The 17,932-nt window shown below is 30.3% G+C and overlaps 8 protein-coding genes across 8 annotated transcripts; 6 read left to right on the top strand and 2 right to left on the bottom strand.

The window, feature by feature from the left end:
* Positions 1 to 2,026: 2,026 nt before the first annotated feature.
* BX663DRAFT_415714 (uncharacterized protein) lies at positions 2,027 to 2,500 on the top strand (the record flags this gene model as incomplete). Its single annotated transcript, XM_051522346.1, has 1 exon — positions 2,027 to 2,500. A coding segment is annotated over one exon (474 nt), but the record flags the coding sequence as incomplete, so codon positions are not given.
* A 388-nt stretch (positions 2,501 to 2,888) lies between these two features.
* Positions 2,889 to 4,100, top strand: BX663DRAFT_544849 (uncharacterized protein; the record flags this gene model as incomplete). Its single annotated transcript, XM_051530909.1, has 3 exons — positions 2,889 to 2,908; positions 3,393 to 3,400; positions 3,474 to 4,100. The coding sequence occupies 3 exons, from the start codon at positions 2,889 to 2,891 to the stop codon at positions 3,794 to 3,796; spliced, it is 351 nt and encodes a 116-aa protein (XP_051380360.1). The 3' UTR covers positions 3,797 to 4,100.
* Positions 4,101 to 4,405: 305 nt separating this feature from the next.
* Positions 4,406 to 5,135, top strand: BX663DRAFT_517369 (uncharacterized protein; the record flags this gene model as incomplete). The annotated part of the gene is made up of 1 exon (XM_051528712.1): positions 4,406 to 5,135. A coding segment is annotated over exon 1 (527 nt), but the record flags the coding sequence as incomplete, so codon positions are not given.
* Positions 5,136 to 5,574: 439 nt separating this feature from the next.
* Positions 5,575 to 8,505, top strand: BX663DRAFT_517366 (calcium-activated chloride channel-domain-containing protein). Its single transcript, XM_051528711.1, has 7 exons — positions 5,575 to 6,089; positions 6,177 to 6,393; positions 6,460 to 6,975; positions 7,066 to 7,239; positions 7,307 to 7,702; positions 7,762 to 7,874; positions 7,969 to 8,505. Exons 1-7 carry the CDS (start codon positions 5,629 to 5,631, stop codon positions 8,426 to 8,428), a joined length of 2,337 nt encoding a protein of 778 aa, XP_051380358.1. The 5' UTR covers positions 5,575 to 5,628; the 3' UTR covers positions 8,429 to 8,505.
* Positions 8,498 to 9,493, bottom strand: BX663DRAFT_517363 (SURF4 family-domain-containing protein). Its single transcript, XM_051528710.1, has 2 exons — positions 9,116 to 9,493; positions 8,498 to 9,025 (listed from the first exon to the last, which is right to left on the bottom strand). The coding sequence occupies exons 1-2, from the start codon at positions 9,467 to 9,469 to the stop codon at positions 8,534 to 8,536; spliced, it is 846 nt and encodes a 281-aa protein (XP_051380357.1). The 5' UTR covers positions 9,470 to 9,493; the 3' UTR covers positions 8,498 to 8,533.
* Positions 9,494 to 12,008: 2,515 nt separating this feature from the next.
* BX663DRAFT_488315 (SGS domain-containing protein) lies at positions 12,009 to 13,445 on the top strand (the record flags this gene model as incomplete). The annotated part of the gene is made up of 7 exons (XM_051524806.1): positions 12,009 to 12,160; positions 12,234 to 12,353; positions 12,428 to 12,625; positions 12,690 to 12,786; positions 12,845 to 13,034; positions 13,114 to 13,373; positions 13,434 to 13,445. 7 exons carry the CDS (start codon positions 12,009 to 12,011, stop codon positions 13,443 to 13,445), a joined length of 1,029 nt encoding a protein of 342 aa, XP_051380356.1.
* Positions 13,446 to 13,873: 428 nt separating this feature from the next.
* On the top strand, positions 13,874 to 16,405 carry BX663DRAFT_532321 (carbamoyl-phosphate synthase L chain, ATP binding domain-containing protein; the record flags this gene model as incomplete). The annotated part of the gene is made up of 8 exons (XM_051530447.1): positions 13,874 to 14,204; positions 14,297 to 14,369; positions 14,436 to 14,538; positions 14,613 to 14,702; positions 14,766 to 14,879; positions 14,999 to 15,923; positions 15,981 to 16,133; positions 16,191 to 16,405. 8 exons carry the CDS (start codon positions 13,874 to 13,876, stop codon positions 16,403 to 16,405), a joined length of 2,004 nt encoding a protein of 667 aa, XP_051380355.1.
* Positions 16,406 to 16,449: 44 nt separating this feature from the next.
* On the bottom strand, positions 16,450 to 17,255 carry BX663DRAFT_154189 (proteasome maturation factor UMP1-domain-containing protein). Its single transcript, XM_051521615.1, has 5 exons — positions 17,206 to 17,255; positions 16,973 to 17,131; positions 16,806 to 16,907; positions 16,630 to 16,723; positions 16,450 to 16,565 (listed from the first exon to the last, which is right to left on the bottom strand). Exons 1-5 carry the CDS (start codon positions 17,206 to 17,208, stop codon positions 16,495 to 16,497), a joined length of 429 nt encoding a protein of 142 aa, XP_051380354.1. The 5' UTR covers positions 17,209 to 17,255; the 3' UTR covers positions 16,450 to 16,494.
* Between the last annotated feature and the right edge of the window lie 677 nt (positions 17,256 to 17,932).

The raw sequence follows: 17,932 nt of genomic DNA, 5'->3' as shown, positions 1-17,932 counted from the left end.
ATGTAAAACACTTTATTATAGTAAAACTTGCTTATCTGAATCATATTTCCATTGATAACACTTACCTTGTATAAAAATATAAATAGCCCTCGATATTTTCAAGATAATTTTTAGCTGTACAATTTTTGTATTATCTTTAATATACTATACAAAATTTTCACAGACTTGTCTTCTGTTCGTTTTTCTTTCTTTATCTTTTTGATAATCAAAATACTGAGGTTAATCTAGCATATTAGCCTAAGGTTGATCTACATAACAAATTAGCCTGAGGTTAATCTAGCATATTAGCCTGAGGTTAATCTAGCATATTAACCTGAGATTGATCTACATAACAAATTAACCTGAGATTGATCTACATAACAAATTAACCTAAGGTTGATCTACATAACAAATTAGCCTAAGGTTAATCTAGCATATTAACCTGAGGTTAATCTAGCATATTAGCCTGAGGTTAATCTAGCATATTAACCTGAGGTTAATCTAGCATATTAACCTGAGATTGATCTACATAACAAATTAGCCTAAGGTTGATCTACATAACAAATTAGCCTAAGGTTGATCTACATAACAAATTAGCCTAAGGTTAATCTAGCATATTAGCCTGAGGTTAATCTAGCATATTAACCTGAGATTGATCTACATAACAAATTAGCCTAAGGTTGATCTACATAACAAATTAGCCTGAGGTTAATCTAGCATATTAACCTGAGGTTAATCTAGCATATTAACCTGAGATTGATCTACATAACAAATTAGCCTGAGGTTAATCTAGCATATTAACCTGAGGTTAATCTAGCATATTAACCTGAGATTGATCTACATAACAAATTAGCCTAAGGTTGATCTACATAACAAATTAGCCTGAGGTTAATCTAGCATATTAACCTGAGGTTAATCTAGCATATTAACCTGAGATTGATCTACATAACAAATTAGCCTAAGGTTGATCTAGCATATTAGCCTGAGGTTAATCTAGCATATTAACCTGAGATTGATCTACATAACAAATTAGCCTGAGGTTGATCTACATAACAAATTAGCCTGAGGTTAATCTAGCATATTAGCCTGAGGTTAATTCGATATATTAGTTTGAAGCTTATAATCTATTGTCGCTCAATCATCACTTATTATTTTCAAGATGATCATCATCAGATTTTCAAGTTATAGACAATAAAAAATTGGTGTACCTTATTGTGTGCGAGAACTTTTTTTTTTTTTTTTTTTTTTAAAAAAAAAAGGGGCGGAGATACGCGCACTATCGAAAATTATGATGGCTATAAAAAAAAAAATTGAAGCTGCCTCTTGCATTCCCACCATAATATTTGAACAATAATCTGGAAAGTGTGTTGTGACATTCTCCATTGGTATGGAAACTAAAATTATTTCTCTGAAGCTTTGCTGTTACAAATGCAAATCGAATCCATTTACCTCTGCACAAATGCTACGTCTCCATCTTTTGAAACAGCATGAAATCTATTTACCTCCAAGAGCATCTGGTAAACGACACATAAATACCAGTACCACTATTTATGTTAAATTGAATAAACGTGATGCTCAGAATTCATCAAATATCATTAGTCAATATGCTTGTCCATCGTGCTTGGACCATTTTGGAGATTTAACGGAATTGGAACAGCATGTCTGCAAAAAACACCAAGACACAAGCAAAAGGAAAAAATCTGATACAGAAAGTGCGACACAAGATGAAACGTTGAGGACTGACAAGCAACAGAAAAAACAAAAGGTGCAGATACCTACAAAGAAATCTATTTATTGCTTTTCGAGCGCACAAGATTCGATTTTCGATCTTGATTTACCAAAACTTTCAGCAGATACGATCAAAACGCTAACAATGGTAAAAATCATTTCAAACTATAACCTCCAGATGACACCAGATATGAAGGCTATATATACACAACAGCTTGAAGACCAGTCTTGCTTCAAGTCCCTTAATACAAACTTTCCTAACGTTTATGCATTCGTTTTGAATACTCTAAAAATCAACCTATACCAAGAATGGCCACAGTATATTTGGTCTTACAAACATACCATAAAAGACGAACTTGAACATAATTTCTTCAAAGCAGCTCAGTATATTTTAACAAGTTATAGCGATAAATGTAACAGATCAATACAACTGAGAACACCTAGTGAAAGAACGTTCTGGGTTGACCAAATTGCTTCAATATTTCAAACGTTAGGTGATCAAACAGGTCTCATTGGATTTGAATGGTGTGAAACCTTATCGCAAAACTGCGTTGATGATAGTATCAATGTTGATTTATGGATAAAAACGTCCAGAAGATTTCTGGATGGTTTAGGCTTTGATAAATGTCATAATGAAATTCTATCAATGGAGGCATCTAGCGGATTAGAGAAAGAAGATATGGAGCATACAATGGAAGATACGCTTAAAAATTTAAATTCAACCATAGCTTTCATCAACGGGATTGGTCGAAAACATCTTGATGCAAGCTTTTCGACGTTTAAAAAGTTACAAGTATTTAGTGTTCAATCGATCAAACAGACAATAACATTATCATCAACCAGCATTGATATTACAAAAGTGGGCTATTGTCACATTGAGCACCGTAAAGCTGAAATTCCGGTCTCGTTCGACGAAAAATACAAATGGCTCCGTGTAATGGAACTGCTTGCAACATTGACGATGTTAATAAGTGAACAAACAAAAGTTATGAATATACTAAAGCAAGAACAAAATGGAGAAATCTATGTTGAACTAAGAGATACGGTGCGTTCTAATTTGTCGCTTTAGAGCATTTTTCATATTTTTCTTAAATTATTCATATAATTGTTTACATTATCGACAATAAAAGCCTTATTTATATACGAGTAAAATCGGCCTATAATTGAAAGCATTATTCATCATGCGCCATGAGGTTTGTCAGTATGTTATATCATTTATACTGAAAGTTTTATACTTAACTTATTTTTTGAGTAAGAATGTATTGCTTCTATAAACGTCTGCTGGTAAGCTACTATAAGCAAGACGGGCATTTGATACAGCTTGTGTGAACACAGTATTACTGCTTTCTATTGGGAAACGGTAATATTATTACTTCTTTTTTCTTTTTTTTTTTTTTTTTTTTTTTTTTTTTTTTTTTTTTTGAATGAGAGAACAATAACACGTTGAGGGAAAAATTTGGATAATGGTATAATCGTATCATATTTCAAAGAGAGGATTTTTTCCTAGTATTCTGTTACATAATTTGATATTTTTCTGGATCAGGTAACAGCAAGTTTAAAGCACTTTAATAACGGCATTTATTTTAATATAAGTGGACAATCATTTGGTTATTATATCTAACAGTTCTAAATCTAACAAAAAGGGAAAAAAAAAAGTTAATTAGCATAAATGCAAATTATTTTAGTGTCTCAGGTTAGACTGATTAAGGGTTCCTATTACTGATACTGTATTTCTTCTTTTAAGAGTATTGACACTCGCTGAATAGTCATCTACAGTAACGTTGTCAAGGATGTTACGATAAACTTCGGCCTGATCGCTTGGAAGAGTTTCAACGTACTCATCTGGTACAATAATCTGACGTTCTTCGAGAGCTCAAATCTCTTCATCAAGCTGTTGATGCTGCTTGTCAATCTGTCGAAGCTATTCAAACTGGTAAACGACGCTGATCGTCAAGCGATTGACACTGTTCTTGTAACTCTCTTTCATGACTTCACAAAAGAGACATTTTATGTTCACATTTTGTTTTCATATCTCTTACTGAATAACCTCAACCTAATCTGTTATGTCGTCGAATTAACCTTCACCTAATTTGTTAGATTAACATCAGGCTAATCTGTAAGATTGAAAATGTAATCACTTGTCAAAAAGTTGAATGATGACCAAAAAAACTTTGAATGCACTAAGAAAATTTTGATTGACAGGAAGAAAGTTTGATTTCCATTTTTGAAAATCTTAAATTTTAAACAAAAATCACTGCAACTTAGCATGGACAAATATTCTTGGCCAAAATGACAAAAAGAAATGAGTTTGTGACATTTATTTTTACCTTTCGGTCAATCTTTTTTATTATACGGATTAATACTTTCAGTTTTTTTTTAACACTAAAATTAACTACTAAACGATATACTTTTTTTTTTTTTCATTATCTTTTCTACTAACTTAAAGTTTCATATCAATAAGCCAGATATTGGCTTATTTAATTAAATTCATTTTTTATGCTTATTCAGTATCACTGTCCTTCTATAACTACTATCTCTCATTCTTATATTCATTTATTACGTAATACCATTCTATTGTATTTCAAGGTTATTGCCGTTTTATGTAATATAGTTTCAAATGCAGCAGTTATTGACCATACAGATTAACTGTTTAGTAGTTTTCCCCGCTTTTTTTATTTTATTATTTTATTTTATTTTATTTTTTTTTTAAAAAACATCAAAATAAATAAACAAAACTATAAAGTCACAATACACCCCTTATTATTGTATAATATAATAATAACAATTATTATATTACTTTATTTATTAACATCATGAAAAAGGATAATGTCATTGTGGCTCCACCTACACCACAAGTAACATTACCACCCATTGAAACAAATACGCCATTATCAACGCCAATTGAAAAGGAACTTCAACCTACGGTTTCCTCACCTATACTCACCGGAAAAGAACAAGCTCTTACCCCTACCTATACTTATCGAGCAGGATTATCAACTAAGCCGCGATTGCTTTTAATGACATCTATTGGATCATTTTGGGGATTTAGCATTGGCGCTTTCTTAGGTGGACGGCAATCAGGATTACAATACTTGGCAGAAAACGCACATAAATTACCAACAACTGTACAAGGATGGTATTTTTATCATAAAACAAAAAACTATCGAATGATGCTAGGTGGTATTAAACGAGGAATTCAGTATACAGGTAAAACAGGTGGATTATGCTTATTATACGGATCCTTAGAGGCAGCTATGGATAATATACGAGGTGAGGCAGATATTTTGAATTCTATTACTGCCGGTGTGACAACGGGAACTCTATTTTCATTATTCAGTAAGTGATTGTGCATGCATGATTTTACTTTTTTTCTAAATTTGTTTAAACTGACTCTTTGTTATGTAGCGAAATTAACACGAGGCTCTTTTAAATATTCAATTGCTTTTGGAACATTATTTGGATTAGTAGAAGGTGGCCTTTCCGACCTATATCGTTATGCATCAGGAGATACACCTTCCTACAATTCATGGTTGTCATCATCATTAAAAGAAAGAATTAGAGAATAAAAAACTATAAATTATGACAAATAGTAATAGACAATGGCTATACCTTATTCTTTGTATTTTAACACTCAAACAAACAAACAAAAAAAAAAAAAAAAAAAAAAAAAACTGCTTATAGTCAGCTCTATTATAGAAAGGGAATAGATGCATGTTATATAATTTACTTGAGCAATAGTATGAATTTGTCAAAGATGATGAAATACTACTGCTAAGATCCATGAATTTACCTGTCACATATTATGAACATGCAGGCGAATTACCTAAATTAGATTTCTTTTTTCAAGTGTTTCAGCATAAATAATACTTTATTTTTTTTTTTTTTTTGCGGTTTATTCTTTTTCTTTTTCTTTCTATTAAAATGACACAAGAAAAACGAAAATCAGTTATTCCATCCACTGAAGAGTTTTCTCATCTTTTTCCACCAGCAACAGATAGCTCTATAGGTGCCACACCTATTGTTCATTCTAATGCGACCTTAACTTCAACAGCAGAGTCAGCTTTGCAGCAACAAATACCATCAAGAAAGCTTTCTTCTTCTTCTTTTTCTTCTTCTTCTTCTTTTAATGCTGGAGTTGATTATGTCATTGTTTTTCGTTTCCCAACTGATACTACGACTAAGCTTAATAAAGGAAAGAATAACTTACCAACTACACGAGCAGAGCTACAAGTTCAGGTTACAGAGTCATTGAAGGATATTACTAGACGACTAACAAGAGTAAATCTTCGTTTCCAAGTACGTCCCGGTAAAGAAAAAGGAACTCTTTTAATTTTTGTTAGTGCTCCTACAGGTCCTATCAAGAAAGAATATAGACAAGAAAGGTAATACATTAAATAGAGTATAAAAAAAAAAAAAAAAAAATTAAATTACCTAATAATTTGTTCATTTAAAAAAAAAAAAAAAAATAGAGTGCGTGATTTCCTATTGGGTGTTCGAGTAGATGATATTGAAAAGGAGCCAGACATTTTAGATAAAACATTTAAAGATTTGACGGAAGCTGAACGACTTCGTTTAGTTCATGAGATATTAACTCAATCTGAATCAGAAGGTGGTGCAGGTATTTCGCCTATAGTTGATAAGTACGTTGAAAGTATCATGCCTTTACATAATGATGAATATAATAATGTAAGTCATTGTTACTTTATATATTTATTTATATGGAATAGTATTAATATGGACGTATTATAATAGTTATGGTTAAAGTCCTGGTCTACAAAATGGCTTATTAATGATGCTGATTTATTAAAAATTCGTAATCATTTTGGTGAAAAAATTGCATATTATTTTGCTTTCCTTCAAAATTATTTCTTATGGCTTAGTGTACCAGCTGTAGTTGGTGTCTTGGTGTATTTTACTCATTCAAATACACTTTCAGTATGGTTCTCGATTTTCATGTTAACTTGGTCTATCGTTTTTCTCGAGATGTGGAAGCGACGTGAATCTGAGCTAGCTATTCAATGGGAGGTTCGAAATTACTCAAAACATGAAAAGCGAAGAACTGAGTATAAGGGAGAAAAAATAGTCAAGGATCATGTAACTGGTGAGGACACACCTTATATATCAGCATGGACATTGTTAGGAAGACGCGTAGCTTCCATACCAGGTGTAGCTATTGGTGCATTCTTACTAAGTATCATAGTTGGATTTGTATTTATTCTTCAATTGTTTTTACATGAATATTATAACGGTCCTTTCCGTCAGTTTTTGGTAAAAAAAAAAAAAAAAAAAAAAAAAAAAAAAAGCATAGATAATTTATGGATAGCTTAACCTCATTTTATATTCAACTCAAACTTATAGCATTATGCACCTACTGTAGGTTATGTACTTTTTATTCCTACTATGACTAAAATTTATAGCAAATGGGTAAAAGTATTGACTGACTGGGAAATGCATAGAACAGATACTTCTTGGGAATATAGCTATACACAAAAGATTTTTATTGCAAACTTCTTAGTTGGTTATCTTTCATTGGTATTTATCAATATTATATGTGCATGGATAGTATGATTAAATATGTATATATATATCTTTCTCTTAGTTTATTACCGCCTGGATTTATATTCCATTTGGAGATTATGTTTTACCTTATCTTGTAGAGTTTAGTATTAGCCATGATCATCAGACTGTAGATTTTCAACGATTAAGAGCACAGCTTGTCTATTTTATTGTGACAGGACAATTAATAGGGTTTTTGACAGAAATGGTTGTTCCTTATGCTTTAAAAAAAGTGATGCCTAAAGTTGAGGAGTTTAAGGACAGAATAATTCATAATCCAAAAACAAATAATAAGAATGTATCTTCCACTCAACGAAAAGATATTGCTATTAATACACCATTCACCAATGAAGAAAGCAAGTTTATGGATAAAGTCTACAAAGAAGTAGAAATGGAAGAATACAACATTTATACTGACTATGTGGAAATGGTGATTCAGGTAAAATAGAAGCATATAAAATATACTTGTTTTCACCTAACATAAAGACTATTGTATAGTTTGGCTATGTAAGTATGTTTTCTACTGTTTGGCCTTTAACTGCATTATGCTCAATCATCAATAACTGGGTTGAACTTCGTGGCGATGCAATTAAAATTTGCAAATACACTAGGTAATAAGAGATATTTTTTATTCATGTATGCATATATTTGTATATAAATATATATATATATATATATATTTTAAAAAAAAATTGCATATATTAGGCGTCCTATTCCTCATCGAGTTGAAAGTATTGGTCCTTGGTTAAGAAATATGGAAACCTTAGTTTGGTTATCCTCTATTACAATGGGATCATTTGCATACCTTTTCCATCCTTCTACTAATATTCATTCAACGTATACACCTGTTTTTACATTATTAGCCATTTTATTATCTGAACATTTATTTATTGCATTTCGTTTTGGCATACATCAAGCATTTAAACTTATTCCAAGTTGGGCTGAATGGCTTGTTCGTAAAGAAGAGTACAAACTCAAGAAAGTTTGGTTGGAACGTATGATAGGTAATCATCAGCATTTTATTCAACGTAGTAGTGTTGAGTTAGATGACAATTCTGATCTGTCAAATCCATTGAATTCTAAAATATGGGGTCAGCATTTAAACCCTCAAGCTGAAACAATGGAGGCTATTCAACTTGTCCAAAATACATTTAAAACAAAATAATTATACGTATACATTTATTCCCTTAATTACTATGGTTAATAATAAATTTGCACTTTTTTTTTTTTTTTTTTTTTTTTTTTTTTTTTTTTTTTGGTTGGTTTAATATTAATATTCCTTCTTTTTCTCATCATAACTTAAATGTCCTGGGCCAATGGAGATTAATAATAAAAGTCCACCCATAATACTAAGACATTGAAAAAAGTTATACTTGACTACATCTCGATTATAATCTGATTGATAGATAGCCCACCAATTATTCACAAATACATTCATAATACAGAGGAATGTTACTAGAAGAGAAGCAGACCATTTGGCTCTAAAACCGACTGCAACCATGACACAGGCAGCAAATCCAATTAAAGACACTAAAGCTCGCAAAAGATTCCATTCCCCCTGAAAGACAAAGCCTAAAAACAATAAAACCAAAAGGATACGTCCTGCTAGTTGAAAATAAGGATGCCGTCCGGTATCAGAGGCCATAGTAGGTAGAGATGCAAATAGTGATTTTTGATTAGATTGCTTTTTGCTACGTAATAGCGATTCTGAAAGACATAATAAAAGGCCACCAATAATTGATAAATTGCGTAAAAAGAATACCTAAATTTAGAATGTAAAGATATATACATATCCATATAAATATGTATATATATTTTATAACGAAATATTCTCCTACCCAAGATAACTTACCATATCAAACATAAGTCCATAACCTAAGGCTTGAAACACAATAACACTGATAAGTACAGAAACAGATAAATTGATATGACGCTTAGCAATTAAAGTAGAGGAGAAAGTCGACATAGAAATAATATTGAACAGCAAGAAAAGATGGGATATAACTGGAGGAAAGTTTCGATGATATTCCAAGTATTGTCTTTGATCCGTCCATTGGACTATCATACGAATAGCATCTTCATAAAATGTTACAACAACCAAGAATCGACTTAAAGCAGGTAAATAAGGCTTTATTGGCTGTCCTAATATATCCAATACATCTTCTATTTGAGAGCTTACTTGTTTAATTGTTTGTTCAAAGCTCATTCTATTTATTCAATGAGATAGAAGAATAAAAAAAAAAGAAAAGAAAAAAAAAGACAACATGAATATTTTTATTTTTGCTATTTAAGGAGTAAATGAAAGATCATCGCCACACACACACACACGCACACACACACACATTTCTCCTGTTTTATTAGGTGCATAAAGATAATTTTTATTTCTTTATGTTAGAATGGAAGATTTAATTTATCAAAATAATGCCTATAATTACGTATAAAAAGTTGTTATGGAAAAAGAATGCATTAGATGCAAAAAGCAAACAATACAAATAAGTGACTTAAACAACTAAAAAAAAAAAGAAAAAAGAAAAGGAAACCTCCCATATTCATCACGGCTAAGGCTTGTATTATGCAGTAATTGTATTTTGACGATTACTTTTTCTTTCCTATTATTTTGCTTCAAAGGAGAGAATTACTATCATATCTTATTTACATTCTCAGTTGTACTATTTTTATCTGTACTGACTTCAAGTAAAGCTAAACAAACTTTGTAAAACAAAAACAAAAACAAAAAAAAACAAACTTCTAAATACAGAGCTCTCTTCGAAATCGCGTATTCTCCTCTTCCAGTAAAATATAAAGTAACTATTTCTTATCATATATCTGAGCATAATAGGTTTCTCCTTATATCATATATTTATATTTATGTGTGTGTGTGTTAAAGTGATAGTAGCAGATTTATATATGGACTTTTATAAAATTCGTTGTCATACCATGTATTAAACTATAACATGAACGAACAAGCCTCAAAATGCTTGATAGCAAAAGTGTCTGATCTATACAGTAAATTTCTTATGACTATGATAAAAGCCTATTTTACATATTTCCTGAAACAGGTCTACAATTGCTAAAAAAAATAAAATAAGATTTAAAGAGTATAGTGACGAAATACAGAACTATACACTCAATTTACACCTAGAGCTGTAATAATAATAATAATAATAATAATAATAAAAAAAGGGGAGGGAATACAATATATTAATACTCAAAGTCTTTCTACGTTATCTAAAGGCATTGTATTATATATAAAAGAAGAAATGATAATGCCAGCAATGTTAACCTTAGATTGGAATCATTCAATAATGCATTTGCCTTTGAAAAATTTTAGGGGTTTTTTTTTTCCAAGTAATAAATTTATACAAGGTAGAAGAATATAACTAGAATAATTTATCCAGCATAAAAGACTTAAGGGCAAATAAAACTCTATTTACTAATATTATATAAGCGGACAATTTTAAAATTAATTTCTTGGTTGTTAAGAAGAAGAAGCAAGTGGATAAGAAAAAAGTATCAATATATTGATAAGTTAAAGGTTACGAAACGAATTAAAACTAAAGAAGCAGAGGCATATACATCTAACACGGCTAACCAGCAATAGTATATCCCTTATTTATTATATATCTTGCTTCAAAATAATGTTATCTAATTTCTAAGATTATCGGGAAAATAAAGACCAAGTGATGAAATTATTGATAGTTCATCATAATTCAAAAAAAAAAAAAGTACATCAATATTTAGAGGAAAGAAAAAGAAATGAACATGAAGTTTCCAAAGAATAAAAGACTCGGTGAGAAAAGAATACGGATAAGAACATTAAATGATTCTATGACTGAAATGCACAACTTAGTTCTAGCGCTAAAGGGTGAAAATCTATTCATTAACAGATTACTGAATTTTTGTTCGTGTACTCGGTTTCTCTCATTATTTTTTGGTGATGTTATATAGGAGAAAGATCAAGTCAGTGATACCAAATGAGTGTAGTTGCAGTAGATATAAATGAATTTCAAGCATTGATGATAAAGTGCATTTGCACAGTTTCTCATAAAGCAAAAGTAAAAGAAAACATTATGAAAAAGAACTATCTACCGCGAATGTTTATCAGACAGTACAGAAGTTTTGAAATTAACAAATGAGAAGCATTGTTATTATATTAACAATTGTAGAATTTACTGTATAGAATGACAATAGGACGTAAGTACTTACAAGAATATGTGCAATATACTATTTGCCTTTTTTTTTAATAGTTATAAACATTCAGTCCTATTTACCAGTGACCGTCATAATGATCACACTTCTTTCACAGAGGGTATTTTCTACGATAGAAGTTTAGATATTTTCATTGCAGTGAAATCAACATTAAACTGAATCATTATTGTTTTCTTATTAATCACTATTTGATTCCTTATACTTCTACGCGAATAGTTTATCACACTTTCTATAAATTATAGGATAGACTGACACCTCTCTTTATTGAAACACTTTCTGAAATCTTTGCATGCTAAGCGTATACACTTTTTGGTCTATTTTCATTTGGATAACACTACTAATGGCAAAGTGCTGGGAAATTTAGTAGCTAGAATTACAAATTTCCAATGCCAATCATAAAAGAAGACATAGCAATAATCAAATTGATTTTCTATTGGCCAAAAAATTCCAACAATCATTAAAACTGCATTAAAACGCAAGATTTTTTTTTTTTTTTCTTCTTTAACCTTCTTCCCTTTTCCATTTTAAATAACATCATGCTAAGCCTATCTGATTCAACAAAAAAGTCTGCTGACTTATATGCTAAAGCCAATGATGCATTTTTTGACGATGATTATGATGAAGCCTTGAACCTTTTTACAGAATTAGTTAACTTAGAACCAGAAAATGCAGAATTCCTCTTGAAGCGGTAAACTATAGATTAACCCTTCTCTTCTATCCTTCTTCCCTTTTTTTTTTCTTACATACTTTTTATTATATAGTTGTCAAGTTCATCAAAAAATGAATCATTTAGAGTGTGCCCTTCAAGATGCTGAAAAAGCTTTAAAATTATTGAAGCAAGGTTCTCGTAGTTTATTAGCTAGAGCGCATTTACAAACTGGGTAGTTTTGAAATGATATATTATACTAATATATATATATATATACTTATCCACTCAATCATGTTCTCAATATAGTATTACTTTGCATCGTTTGGGTCGCTTTCATGAAGCGCAGAAGCATCTTGAACAGTCCAAAGAATTAAATCCAAATGAAAAAACATTAGTAACTTGGTTGAGAAAAAATACTGAAAAATTGCCAAAAAAAGTTGAAGAAGAAATTAAAACTGAAATTAATACACCAGCACCTGTTGCCTCTGCAAAAGCAGCTGCAAGGTAAAATAGACAAGTTGTAAATTGATTATAACCTTAATTAATCTTTAAAAAATAATACATCTAGACATGAATGGTTTCAAAATGATAATTTTATTACAATCGAAGTGTTTATTAAAAAAGTCAAACCAGAGGATGTTACACTTGACTTTTTTGAAAACTCTGTAAGTTTAATACTATATATTAGAGTTATATCGTTATTTAATACTCATAACATAAAAGCTGTCTTTAACTGTTAAATTGACAAATGGATCCCATTATTCACTTGAACTTGAACCATTAGCACATAAAATTTTACCTAAAGAATCAACTTACCAAATTCTCTCAACAAAGATTGAAATCAAATTAAAGAAAGAAATGCCAGGTATTATGTGGGGTGCATTAGAAAGTGAAGATGATCAAGGCTTCAAAAGTAAGTTATAAAATTGGCATGTACATGTATATATTTATATTATATATATAATATTAATTTTAGAGTTTAAATATAATAGTGAATACTGCCACAGCATCATCTAGTAAAACAAAGGACTGGAATAAATTAACTCGAGAAATTGAAGATGAGAAACCAGAAGGGGAACAAGCCTTAAATGCTTTATTCCAACAAATATATAGAGATGCAGACCCTGATACTAAAAGAGCCATGATGAAAAGTTTCATTGAAAGCAATGGTACTTGTCTTTCAACTAATTGGGCAGAAGTTGGAAGTAAAAAGACTGAAATTAAGCCACCAGAAGGCATGATTGCAAAGAAGGTAAAAAGTATTATATATAATTTTACATATTTCCTTTTTCTAACATGTCCGTTATTCTAGTTTGATGAGTAAGATTTTTGTATGTATATAAATATAGGATAAAAATGAATAAAATCCATTGTCATTCATAAATACCTAAAAAAGGAAACCCAAAGTTAGCGTGTGATTTACACTTTATAAATCATATGCAACTACTCTTTTTCTCTCTTTTTATTTTTATTTTCATGTGTTTTTTGTTTCTTGTTTTAATATAAAAACTTTTTATAAATGACTGCTATACATAAAGTACTTATTGCTAATCGCGGTGAAATTGCTTGTAGAATCATTCGTACTTGTAAACGATTAGGCATTTTAACTGTTGCAGTTTATTCTGACAGGTAATAATATGTATAAGCTCCTCTTTCCCCTTTCTAATCTATGTGTATATGTGTATTGTCTTTTCTTTTCTTTTCTTTTTTTTTTTAAAAAAAAAAAGTGATGAGAATGCTCTATTCGTTAAAATGGCAGATGAAGCCTACTATATCGGCCCTTCAATTGCATCTGAGTCGTACCTGAATGGAAATAAATTAATTGCTATTGCTAAAAGATCAGGAGCAAATGCTTTACATCCAGGCTATGGCTTTCTTTCTGAGAATGCAGATTTTGCAGATCAAGTGATTCAAGCAGGAATTCATTTCATTGGACCTAATCCAGATAATATCCGTACTATTGGTGATAAAATGGCTGCAAAGGCTTTTATTAAACAAAATATTTCTTCTATTCCATTGATCCCAGGATATAATGGAGAAGATCAATCCATTGATCGATTAGAACGAGAAGCTAAAAGAATGGGTAATAATAATAAAATACAAAAGGGAGCTATGCTTATATATTTATTTATTTATTTATGAACTCAAACTCTTTCTTTTTTTTTTTTTTTGAAGAATTTCCTATTCTTTTAAAGGCTTCTGCTGGAGGTGGTGGGAAAGGTATGCGAACTGTTTATGAAACTAGCAAGTAAGACATACTTTATACATAAAGTTGAGTCGGTTTATTTTATACATTATCTTAATTTTAAAAAAGGTTGAAAGAAGAAATTGAGGCAGCTCAAGGTGAATCACTTCGCGCTTTTGGATCTGATAAACTCTTGATTGAAAAGTATTTTGAAAGTGTTCGACATGTAGAGGTATGTTATAATAAAGAAGTAAAATTATTTATATTTTATTTATAGTGCTTTATAAATACATATACAAAATTAAGATTCAAATCTTTGGAGATAAGTATGGTCATGTTTATCACATTAATGAACGTGATTGTTCCATACAAAGAAGATATCAAAAAGTAGTCGAGGTATACTCTGTCTTATTTTATTTTTAAATTAAACTTATATGTTACATTGTGTACATTTTTTAGGAAACACCTTCACCTGCACTTGATGAAAGCCTTCGTAAAGCTATGACAAATGCAGCTATTGAATTAGGCCGTAAACTAGCTTATGTTGGTGCCGGTACAGTTGAATTTATTGTGGTAGAGTCAAAAAAAAAAAAAAAAAAATCATTATTTTCTAGCTGAATTGATTATACGTCTTTTTTTTTTTTTTTAAAAAAAAAAAAAAAAAAAAAAAAAAAAAAAAAAAAAAAAAAAAGAATGAGAAATCAAAAAAATTCTATTTTTTAGAATTGAATACTCGTCTTCAAGTAGAACATCCGATTACAGAAGCCATTTCTGGACTCGATTTAGTTGAATTACAATTCCTTGTTGCTCAGGGCGCTAATTTAAAAGAACTTGGTATTCTGGATAATATACAGTTTCAAGGACACGCTATTGAAGTTAGACTTTGTGCAGAAGATCCTGATCATGACTTTGCTCCACGTACAGGCATCATCCATAAATGGACTCCAGCAACTAGTTTGCAGTCCTTGAAAGGCGTTCGTTTTGATACAGGTATAGAAGATGGTTCGGAAATTTCTATCTTTTATGATTCCATGATAGCTAAAATCATTGTTCATGCACATACACGCCAAGAAGCCATCCGCCGCATGACAATGGTATTAGCTCATACTGTCATCGTAGGTATAACTACAAATCAAAAGTTCCTCCTAGCTATCATGAACAACCCACGCTTTCAATCAGGTCTATTTGATACCAATTTTATTACATTGGAAAAAGATAGTTTGTTCCCCACTTCCACGTATCCTGATGACGTAAAAAATAGTATCCTAGCTGCCTTTTTGTTCGATTGGATCTTACGTCGTAATAGGCAGATATATCTTAGAAACATTCAACCTGGTTGGCGAAATGTTCAATGGCGTTATCAGCGTCTTAACTTTGCTATTGGGTATGATAACAAACGTGAGGAGGTTCAGGTTCAATACGATTATTTAGGCGATCCTGAGCATAGAAAACACCATTTATTTAAAGCTCAAGTACTTGGCAAACAAGCAATTCGACAAGAAGAAGATGCAAGTGAATTACCCATCTCAATCACTCTTTTTGAAACTGAATTACAAAAGGAGGTGACCAGTCCAAAAGGTATCATCGGCGGTAAAGGTCTTTTACGTTGTACTATAGGTAAAAATTAAATAATAATCATTGCAATACACATTTTTACGAATACATGGATATTAGATGGCTCTCAACACTATTTTTATATTGCTGAAGATATAAAAGATGTAAACGAAAAAATTATTTTTGTTCACGATTTTATTCGTGGATATCAAGTTGAATTGGCTAAGGTGGATCGTCATAAAAGCAAAATTACTATATCCGAAGATGATCGAAGTAAATAAAGGAATTATGAACATTATACATTTTCTAATTCATATAATTCTTCCTTAGCTATGCCTTATACATCTTCTATGCCATGTCGTATTCTTAAAATTATTGCTCCTACAGGAACCATTGTTAAAAAGAACAGCCCTCTTTTATCTATTGAATCAATGAAAACGGAAGTTAAAATCCTTAGTCGTCATAATGGTGTTGTTACAATGAGAGTAAAAGAAAACCAGCTAGTTGATGCTAGAGTACTTTTGTGTTCTATTGATGAAAAATAAATAATCCAAATTATTCATATACTTTTTTCTTTTTCACATTAAATCAATTTTTATTCTTGTCTTGAAAAAAAAAAATAATAATTGTGTTTTTACACTTTCAAATTAAGTTTATGTTCCATAGCTGTATGAATGTCGATCGAGTCGGTTGACATGGCAGGATCTAATAAAATGAAAATATAAAGATTAAAGAAAAAAAACGGCTTGTATGTTTACTGATAGCTTACCATTAAGGAAATCTTCATAATCAATTGTTTCGTCTTTACCCATTAAAATATCTAAATGTAGGTTTGAAGAGGGAATAACAGGCATACGTTGACGCTTTAATTTAATAAATATATAAAATTTTATTAGTAATTTTAAAAGTGTATAGTTTTTTTATTAATTTATTTATTTATTTTACCTTTTCAACAATGCTTTTTTCCATCATCATTTTGATTGGTGCATGCATACCATAAGCTTGACGTGCCAAATTTAACTTTAATTCCCATTGTGTCTCTTCCCACTATTAATAAGTTGGTTAATGTGTATATGTATATATATAAAGAAATAGTAATATTTAATTCTTACTTGATTCAATCTGTTTTCGAGAGGATGACCGGATAAAACTTCAGCTTTAATGGAACGAGTACCATAACGTAATGCATCATGACCACCATATTCTGAATGAGTCGTGTTTAGGGTACTCATAACCTTTTCAGGATGTGATTCGGGAGCAATACGAAGAGCCTATTGGATGAAAAAAAAAACAGATTAATTATATTAATTGTGTGCACTCATGTTCATTGAATCCCTTAGTATACCATTTTTATTCTTATTTTTATTAAAGCAGGAAAAAAAAAAGCAAAATAAACAAAACGCTTGCGCGTCGTCTTATGAATTTAAAAGCAGTCATACCATTACATTTAATGGTAATTTAACTATGGCATTTTTTTTTTCTATCTACTATTATTTCAGTAACCACATTTAACTATATCACTATCCAGTAACTGTTTTAGTCTATTCTTGAAGAACCAAGTAAAATTGATGGTTGAATAAAAGTTTGACTAATGGATGATTCAATAATCAACCATGTAGATTTTGTTTTTATTTTTTATAATTAAATTCATTGAAGAAGAAAAAAAAATAGTTTGAATTAATGCTCTATTCATGAAAAGCTAGACGAGATGTTCATTCAATGAAAACATATAGAATATTATTTCTATAAATCAATTTATTATTCATCAATTGATTTTTTCATGATTTGAATGAGGAAAGAAAAAGAAAATGTGATATTTATATAACGATAATGTCAGAATAAAATAAAAAGAATGAGTGAAGTCAATGAAAGCAAGTAATAGTTTCCTTATAATAGGTATTTATATAAAACCATTCGAGCTCAGGGAAGTGTTATAAAAATGTTTAGGGCCACAGCCAAATATCATATTTAATACAAGTGCCTATATGAAGTGTACAACAGTGTCATTTTAATTTTATAGATCATATAAAGAAGTATAGCAATATACTGAAATCCCTTCATTGATACTATTT

This window comes from Cokeromyces recurvatus, assembly GCF_025118155.1.
Source record: "Cokeromyces recurvatus strain NRRL 2243 chromosome Unknown BX663scaffold_23, whole genome shotgun sequence".
In the NCBI taxonomy this organism is placed as follows: Eukaryota; Fungi; Mucoromycota; class Mucoromycetes; order Mucorales; family Mucoraceae; genus Cokeromyces; species Cokeromyces recurvatus.
Note: the sequence above shows the minus strand (reverse complement) of the source record. Positions and strands in the feature narration are given on the sequence as shown.